The sequence below is a fragment of the Hordeum vulgare genome, chromosome 1H (assembly GCF_904849725.1).
Source record: "Hordeum vulgare subsp. vulgare chromosome 1H, MorexV3_pseudomolecules_assembly, whole genome shotgun sequence".
NCBI lineage: Eukaryota > Viridiplantae > Streptophyta > Magnoliopsida > Poales > Poaceae > Hordeum > Hordeum vulgare.
The window spans coordinates 495,020,599-495,030,122 of NC_058518.1; the positions used below are offsets into that span (position 1 = coordinate 495,020,599).

A 9,524-nucleotide genomic window follows, 5' to 3' on the forward strand; every position below is an offset into this window, starting at 1 on the left:
GATTTTGGTGCTTTGAAGACTTATATGTTAAGAGACTAATATGTTTGTGAGTGTACATAGGCTCTATAAGTCGATGATGAGTTTGAGTTATTCGATGCATATCGACCCCTAAAAAGGTATGTCTTTGGGTGAAGACTTTGGTCATTCCTTGAAGACTTTGATTGCGAAGAAATTGATATTCCTCATGAAGATATTGATGATGAGGAATTCGGTGTGTCTTGAAGAAAACACTCTAAAGACTTTGAAGATTGAAGATTTACTCTTTCTGTTTCATTTTCTTTATACTTGAGTCATAGGTACACCCTACTTTTAAAGGGGGTCGAGGTAAAACTTGGAACAAATTTCCTCAAGATGCTCAACCCAAGCATACATCTATCAAAGCCTCAAAGTGAGGAATATGAGAGACATGAGGACTTTCACAGTTGAAAGTTCCGACCGTTGCCGCGCCACGCGCCACCTTTCATAGATCTTATCCACCCAACGGTCATATTATTAAAGGGCATTTATGTCAAATCATGTCGGGATGCTCCCAGGCTATAAATAATCATCCCCACAACCACTAGTTCATTGGCTGCTCCGAGAGAAACTGACACTAGTCATTTAGAGCAACCCAAATTCCTCAGAACCTTTGAGCGAAAATCTTCAAGTGAGGAAATACCCCAAACACCCAAACCCAAAGCAAAACCCAAGTGATTGAGCATCACTGAAGAAATTATTCCTGTGTGGAACCGACACTTGTTACCTTTGAGGACTGTGCATCCTCCAAACGGCTAGGCGTCATGGTCTAGAGCATCCACCAGTCAATTATGGATCGTCGGGTGACTGAGTTTGTGAGGGTTTGGAAGTCTGCCCTGAAGACTTACCATGAGTGTTGGGCGAGGACTATGTGTCCTTAGCTCAAGGAGAATATGGTAGGGACTGTGTGTTCCGGGACTATGTGTCCTTTGGTTTTAATACCAAGCCGCTCCAAACCAAACGTACAACTGTCAGAGTAGTTGGAACTGGGTCATCAACAACTATCTTCATCAAGCTACTGGTTATATTTCCTCAACTCTTTCATTTCCTCAATTGTATGTTGAAGACTTTCATCTGTACTGTTTGAAGAATTTGACTGAAGACTTTCTCTGAATTCCTCACCTCAAATTCTTCACCTGCTTATCACGTACTTGTGACCTGCGCAAACCAATTCTTTGAAATTATGCTGAGTACTTTGCTTTAGACGTTTTCACACTTCTGACTTAGTACTTTTTCCGCTGCACTCACTTCATGAGTGAGGACTTTCCTCCCTAGGAATTTCCTCAGTGATGAAATTGTAAAAATTGCCTATTCACCACCCCTTTAGTCGATATAGCGCACTTTCAGGGAGTGTTGGAAGAGGAAGAAGGGGAGGAGACCCTAGCCTCCTCGCTCGGGGAGGCGACACGGGGGAGCGGGGCCACGGGACGGGATACAACAGCGACACTCGATCTTTCACAAGTAGGTACAAGAACCAAGCCATGATCATGCATGTCGCTGGACTCCATGTACATATATCATCTACAATAACTCCTCGTTGCCTCTCTGAAGGAAAGCCATAAACTTGTTCATACTCTTACAACAGTGCCGGTTGGCTTTGTAGCAACAACGACTAGTCCTTGTAGTGTGACACTTCCTCGGATTGTAGCAGTGTCGTGAGACTTGAAGCGGCGATGGTTGGTCTGTCTAATATCACACACACCATTTTGCAACAGGGATGTCTACCTCCTTGCAGCGCAGCATGGCGGGCTATCTATCAATTTTGTCCGCCATTCCAGCATTGCGCATCAAGGCTTTCGAGAATGTTATGGGCTTTTATTGTAGCGGTGGTTGGTCCTAACAACATCGCGCATCATGGCTTGCAGCAGAGGTGGCGACCCCTTCTAGTATGGCAAGCCGCTTGCAGCATGTCTCGTGCTAAATACATCTCACAGTTCCCTCGTCAGCAACCTCCACCTCACAGGCGATCGCTACTCACAATACCGCTCACAAATCGCTTACGCTGCAATAGCACCGGCTCGCAGCATGGTGACACTTACGTAGCAAGGTTCACAACATCGGCTTATAGCATGCCTTGCAACATTGTGGCACTCGTTGCAGAATAGAGATGCCCCGCCACATCAACGTCACCCCTACGGTAATGGTATCGCTCCTCCAACATGGTGACACACCGCGTAGCACCAGGTTGCACCACACCTTGCAGCATGGCAGTAGACCATCGTAGCATGATGGCTCCCTCGCAATAGCTGCTAGTAGTACAACGACGTCCTCATTACACCTACTAGCAGTGGCACAATCGCTTGTCACAACACTTCTAGGGTCAACTCCGCGACCTCGTTACAACAACATTTGGTGGTGCCTCATGTATCCACTTGGAGTATTGAAAGGTAGACGAAGGGGCTGTGGGAAGAAAGATGTGGAATGTAGCCTTTCGCTAGAGTTGAGGTTGCAATGGAAGAGTGGTGCGTGAGCCCCAAAAAGAAATGTTTCATGCCAGAGAGGAAGTTGACACGAGTTAGACATCAATCAATGGGTTTCGGGAAATGTGTTTTGAAAAATAATAATTGAAAAATGCTATTAGAAGCCAGGTGATATGACACTCGCATCGTTTGGGCGCATGGTCGTTGTATCGAAGCGAGATCACTCGTGGCCTACCACTTCATCCTTGTGGTAACCACTCACGTGTTGAATGACGACAACATTGGGTAATAAGGCAACGGCGGTATACGGTGGCGCAATGCCGATGATGTTGTCTGGCGACTGCTGCAATGTTGGCATTGTTGTGTGGCGGCTACTACAACATTGACGATGTTGCCCAGTGACGATGGCAATACCGATGTCATTGAGATGGCATTGTGCAACATGGATTTTGTTGGGTAGCGGTGAATGAAATGCCAATGACGTTACGATGGGTCATGACAACTGAAAAGGAATGATGTTGCGTAGCGGCAAATGCAATGGCATCGACGTTGTGCTCGGCCGACGACAAATCAGCGACACTAACTACCGCAAACAATGATGATGTAGGTTGGCCATGAACACAATAGCAGGAATCTTACAATGTCATTCCGGCGTTGCGCATCAAGGCTTTCGACAACTTTAGTGGGCTTTTATTGTGGCGGTGGTTCGTCCTAACAACATCGCGCGTCATGGCTTGCAGCAGAGGTGGCGACCCCTTGTAATATGACCAGACGCGAGATCGCACGGTCATTGCATCATGAATCGTGCTGAATACATCTTACGGTTCCCTCGCTGACGACCTCCACCTCACAGCACATGCGGTCGCTACTCACAATACCGCTCACCAAATCGCTCATGCTCCAATAGCACTGGCTTGCAACATGGCGACACTCCTGTAGCAAGGTTCACAACATCGGCTTGTAGCATGCCTTGCCACATGGTGGCACTCGTTGCACAATAGAGATGCACCCACCGCATTGGCGTCACCCCTGTGGCATAGCATCACTCCTGCAACATGGTGACGCACCGCGTAGCACCAGCTTGCAGCACACCTTGCAGCATGGCGGTAGACCATCGTATCACGATGGCTGCCTCACAACAGTTGCTAGCAGTACAATCGACGTCCTCACTACACCTACTCGCAACATCACAACCGCTTGTCGCGACACTTCTAGGATCAACTCCGTGACCTCGTTACAACAACAGTTGGTGCTGCCTCATAGTATCCATATGGATTATTGAAAGGTAGACGAAGGGGAGGGTCTGGGAAAAAGATATGGAATGTAGCCTTTAGCTAGAGTCGCCATGGAAGAGTGGTGAGTGAGCCCCAAAAACAAATGTTTCATGCTAGAGAGGAATTTGACACGACCTAGACATCAATCAGTGGGTTTCGAGAAATGTGTTTTGAAAATAATATTTGAAAAATTCTTTTAGAAGCTAGCTGATACGACACTCGCATCATTTGGGCACATGGTCGTGATATCGAAGTGAGATCATGTGTTACTGGCATACCACTTCATCCTTGTGGTAACCGCTCACGTGTTGAATGACAACAACATTGGGTAATGCGGCAACGGTGGCCTACGATGGCGCAATGCTAATGATGTTGTGTGGCGACTACTGCAACACTGTGTTGTTGTGTGTGGCGGCTACTGTAACGTTTGCGATGTTGTCCGGTGACGATGGCAACACCGATGTCATTGAGATGGCATTGTGCAACATGGATTTTTGTTGCGTCGCAACGAATGAAACAACGATGACGTTACAACGGGTCATGACAACTACAATGGAACAATGTTGCGTAGCGACGAATGCAATGGCATCAGCGTTGCGGTGGGTCGACGACACATCAGTGACTACAACAAACAATGGTGATGTAGGGTGGCGATGAACACAATAACTGGAATCTTGCAATGCCGCGAGGCTGCGATGACCACACATGGCAGATTTGATGGCTTGCGCAAAAAATCAGTCTGCTCGCGCCTAGTGCCGGCTAAAAAAATATGTGGCTACTAAAATATAGGTTCATGTTTTATGATTTGCTTGGTTGGTTTAAATGAAAGAACAGTGATGCCATTTTTTGTCAATAAAATGAGCAGCTAGCTAAAACTAGCTAGTGTATTATAGCAATATACAGTGTCACGTGGAGCAATGAACAGTCAAAACAAATATGGGCGGCATGCACCAACCAGGTGAAAAGGGCACATCCCTGTGTGAACACTCTGCAGCTCACCCGCAAGTAAATCACGATAGCCGTCATCAGACGGTGCAGCGCGCGCGTAAAATCAGCTGGTTGATTATAATTTTTTTTCCTTGTGGGTGGTTTGGCTACAAGTAGTTTGCCATATTTTTTTTTGCCACATTTACCTATTCTTAACGCACACATTTTTATCCATACTTTGAGGTACCTTACAGAATCTTTTCATGCTTTTTTGCTTGTATAAGACTTTCCCCTTTCTTTGTAAAGGAGTTTGAAACCCTCACGGGCTCTGCATCATCAAATACGAACACATTCACCTTTGTTGAAATTAAGTTGATGTAAGGCAACGAGATCATAATCATCAACAAGACAAAACATAGATAACTATAACAAAACCATTAAGAGTTTGAATATAACACCAATGACTAAGTCGACTTCTTCTGAAGCAAAGCCCTTATGAAGAAATAAACGCCCTCACATCACCGTCATCTGATTCGTCAAAAATGGCCAAGAGAATGATTTACATCCCGATTTTTGTGACCAACCACCACAGGCCAACACGTCAGCAAGAAGACTACATCTTCAATAAGGAAACACCATAAATTTCTCATTGTAGAGCCAATAAATCAATGCCAGAACATGAGTTTTCATCCTGGACAAGAAGAGGTGTTCCATACCATCTTTATGACAGATCTTTTGGGTACTCAAAAGCCCAACCACCCAGGTCGCTCTCTCGGGCGACTTCGGAGGTCCCCGCCGCCACTTTCCAGCCAGACTAGCTTGGGGCGGCTAGCTTGGGGCCGACGGTGGCGTGTGCTTTTTCATGTGTTTCTCTTCGACTGTCCTTCGTGTGGTCTTCGTCCTGTTGGCATGCTTAAGACCCTCACATGGTTGTCGTTGTGATGCGACGAACTTCAGGCTCTTGGTGTTGTCTTGGCTCACCTTTGCTCAATGACGACGCAATGATGCCTTCCCAACCTGCTAATCGTTTCGACTGCCCATGGAGGATCTCCTAGTCAAGGTTCATGTTAAGGTTTGGCACTCGTTGATTATGGTTGATCCTCTGTTGTGCCATGGGCCTCGGTACGCACGCCGGTGTGGTGCGTTAGGTTGTTTGCAGAGTCTTAGTATTGTGATCTTTTGACATTATCCCATATCTAATTGTGTCTCTTGTGGTGTTGGTCTTCTGCCTGCTATCTAGGTCATGTCTTCTCCTGGGTGACAATTTTTCTCATCTTCTATAACAAGGTTACATTTATGGCTTTCGGCCCGGTTTCCCTCATAAACGGGGTCAACTTGTTTAGATTTTCGATCCGATTTTCCTTATAAACTGGATCAGCCAAAGCTCAAGGGGTGACTTTTGGCTATGACAGTTTTTTCAGTAATATATTCACGTGGGGATCCTCTTCCCCCTGACCGTTAAAAAAACAGATATTTTGGTAGTCACACTAGTTTGTACTCCACTCTAGGGCAAAATGGCGCTAGCGGATAGGTGAGATCCCGCCAAAGATCACCGCCCTGCCAACGAGGGGGTTGTCCATGTTGCAGTGTGGATTTGGCCGCTGGCATTCCAGACATGTGAGAACCGACTAGCAACATCAGCCATGACGCTAAGGTCGTTGCGCCCCACCAGCGACAAAAAAGTTATGTTTTGTCACGAAAAAGGTAATTTGACTAGGTGCAGCTCTCAACCAAACACCAACCTAACTCACCAGACTCGACTAAAAATGGTATATCAAAGTATGTCGAAGAACCAAACAACCCATAAATTGCTGCAGACGGAATTATAAATTCATGAAGACACTTTATCCTTTCTCATGTCTTGGCCACAACAATTACACAAATCTTGTATTGAAACTCATCAACTTTATTATCAATAACAAAATACTTTGTTGGTTACAACTATAGGTTGTAAAATGTGGAGGTGATTACGCACCGGATGGTACATGGAGACACACGGCTTGCAAGCAGATCAGGGGCATTTAGGCTTGCCTTCCTGGGTCTTCAAGTTGTTGTAGCATGGGCATTCTTCCTTGTTGCCCTCTGTGCCAGAAGGAACACACAGGCACCTTTGACAGCAGTAGTTACAAAAGAAATTGCATGGTTTCTTGTGTGATGTAGCTGAACAACGGATCTCGCATTTCGCTGGGCAGTCTGTTCATCATGTGTGGCAAAAAAATCAAATAAAGACTGGAAGTTATATTTGAACGTTTTTTATAATGACACCATTGTACATATGTCTTTTTATGCTTCAACAAAAAAGGTTACATGTCATTCATCCTAGAATTTTTCATGTTTCGTGCTATATCTGAAAAATGATTTCTTAATTTTACAATGAAATTATAATGATTAACATATATGGACTTATAATTTTTGTGTAGAATGATTTGACAAACGTGAACTTATATTTGTTACCTGCTAAGGAAACATACTCTTCTGCGCCAGCCTTGATCAGAAATTGAAATACCAAACATCAGTATTTTGATACAAGTATGACATAATGGTTTGCAACGTATTTACAGTTTAACCGAAGTCATGAAAACAATACACTGAACTTACCGGTTGGTATGATCTGACATTCATGCTTCCAGAGACTTCAGCCTAAAAATTGATTTTCACTAATGTTTAAGCATATGTTTGCAGCAAACAAGGATTTGATATAGAGAGAGGTAGAGGGGGAGGGAGAGGGAGAGGGAGAGGGAGAGAGAGGGAGAGGGAGAGTACCACGAAGAATAGTGCAAGCAAGAAAGTAATGGAAAGAGTGCATGCAACACAACCCATTCTTCTTAGTTGCAGTGGTATGCAGTGAAGATGTGATCCTGGGGAAACTTGGTGACCTAGCTATATATAATATCTAAATATGATATATCGGGATGCATTTTAGATTCCAATTTTAACTGACAATTAAGATAAAATCGTCCAAAATATGATACTACTATTATTGCCCAAATTATTTGTAGTATAATATAATTGTTCGATGATTATAAAGCATTTAATATATGGATACCCAAATCCAAATTTATCAAGTCTAATATACAAGAAAAGATAATTGAATGATCCAGAAGGATTTAATCTTGGGGATACCTGTTCGTGACCTAGCTCTATAGTACATTAAATACAATATATTTATATGCATTGTAGATTCCAATTTTAATTCGCAATCAAAATAAAATAATCCAAAATGTGACATTAGTGTTCCCCAAATTGTCTTAATTTGGTGATTAAAGCATTTAGTGGATGGATACCAAATCTAATTTAGCAAGTCCGATATACAAGAAAATATAACTATACAATCCAAAAGTATCCACAATGCGATATATTTAGCTTGCGCAACGACCTACCCAAATGATAAATATCACACGTATGGCAGGAATTCCTGCCCTGACATTTTTTACAACTAAAGTTTCATCCGAAAAAGAAAAAAAACATTAAAAAAAACTTGCCATCCCAAAAAAAGCTGTCATCATTGCGTCACTAAACTTGTGATAAAAAAGTTTGAATTTGCCATGTGTTCGTATCACACGTATAGCATTTTTCAAGGTCCTCATGTTCAAACCTAGCAAAGGAATCCGGTCTGTTCAGTAGTACTCCACATCCCACAACTCATATTGGGCGCCAGCAGCTCACGATGGAAATGAAAATCCAGCAGCATTTTTTGCAACATCCTCTCTGTAGCTAAAAATATTTTTGCAACATTTTTTATGTTGCAAAACTTTCTTCAGTAGTACCTGTATAAAGGTGAAAAATATTTTTTTGCAACATTAGCTCTCTTGCAGAAAACTTTCTACAACAATATCTCTGTTGCAAAAATTCTGCAACATGAACTCGGTTGCAAACGGCCGAGCGCAACATCATCCTTGTTACAAAGCTCGCAGATGAATCTGACGGTTCCCCATGTTGAATCCTATGTCTCGCCAGGGGATGGATCTTTTAAAAAGATTTTTCGGCCAACGCGTAGCATTACCTTAAAAAAGCAAACTTTTTTAATTTGTGATTTTTTCAACTCCATGAACCTTTTTGAATTCATGATTTCTATTTTTTTTTGAACATATTTTTACTCATGGTTTTCTTTGAAAACATGTAAAACTTTTCAAATTCATGCACTTTTCTGAATTCATGAAATTTTTTCAAGTTATGAAACTTATCTGAAATTCATGAACTTTTTTCTCACCATTTTTTAAACTCATGTTTTTTCCAATTCATAAGGTCTGAAAGACAATGGTCAAAGGTCACGTCCAGGGCCGGGCCTACAGTGGTGTGAAAAGTACGGTCTGCACAGGGCCCAAAATTTTGGAGGGCCCAATTTTTCATATAGGCCCAGTACAAAAAAGAAAAAATAAACTTAGCGCTATTAGGCCTTGTGGCACTGGAGTTGGGCTGAAGACTGGATCGCTACAGCCTAGAGGGGTGGATCGAGCGCACTCCTCGACTCCTCATCATGCCGCTACACAGATCAGGATTCCTTACAAGATCGGGATCGGGCAACTGGCGCAGCAGGGACTCTCGAATCGATCGTGGCCAAGAACTGAAGAATCGTCGCCTCCTCTCATGGCTCGCACCCTCGTCTCTTCGCCCGCGCCCCGTGCCCCACGCCCTCCGTCTCGAACTCTCGGTAAGGAGCCGCCAACCAGCCCCGACGAGCAGCCAGCCATGGAGTCCGCCCTCGTCTCCGGTCTTCTGGCCTCGTCCCTTCTCAATCGTTATTACTCATTAAATCAGTCGGATCATCGGAATTCGCTGCCTTCCTCCCTTCTCTCTTAAAATTTAAACTCGTTGACATCGTCTTGTCGGATTGCTCGATGACTGACTCCTCCAGCCTCTAGGTGTTTATCGAGTCTTTCTTTTCGCT

At 43.8% G+C, this 9,524-nt stretch overlaps 1 protein-coding gene across 1 annotated transcript; it reads right to left on the reverse strand.

Annotated features, from left to right (window-relative positions):
- Nucleotides 1-6,466: 6,466 nt before the first annotated feature.
- LOC123418629 (gibberellin-regulated protein 5-like) lies at nt 6,467-7,485 on the reverse strand. The gene is made up of 4 exons (XM_045107043.1): nt 7,400-7,485; nt 7,235-7,276; nt 7,091-7,121; nt 6,467-6,829 (listed from the first exon to the last, which is right to left on the reverse strand). Exons 1-4 carry the CDS (start codon nt 7,454-7,456, stop codon nt 6,648-6,650), a joined length of 312 nt encoding a protein of 103 aa, XP_044962978.1. The 5' UTR covers nt 7,457-7,485; the 3' UTR covers nt 6,467-6,647.
- Nucleotides 7,486-9,524: the final 2,039 nt, after the last annotated feature.

Excerpts from the sequence above, each read along its gene's own strand:
- LOC123418629 (XM_045107043.1), bottom strand. The coding sequence starts at position 7,456 with ATGGGTTGTGTTGCATGCACTCTTTCCATTACTTTCTTGCTTGCACTA. Across the intron at positions 7,277-7,399 it reads TGCTTGCACTATTCTTCGTG|GCTGAAGTCTCTGGAAGCAT; the intron begins GTACTCTCCCTC and ends ATCAATTTTTAG. Across the intron at positions 7,122-7,234 it reads ATGTCAGATCATACCAACCG|GCTGGCGCAGAAGAGTATGT; the intron begins GTAAGTTCAGTG and ends TTTCTGATCAAG.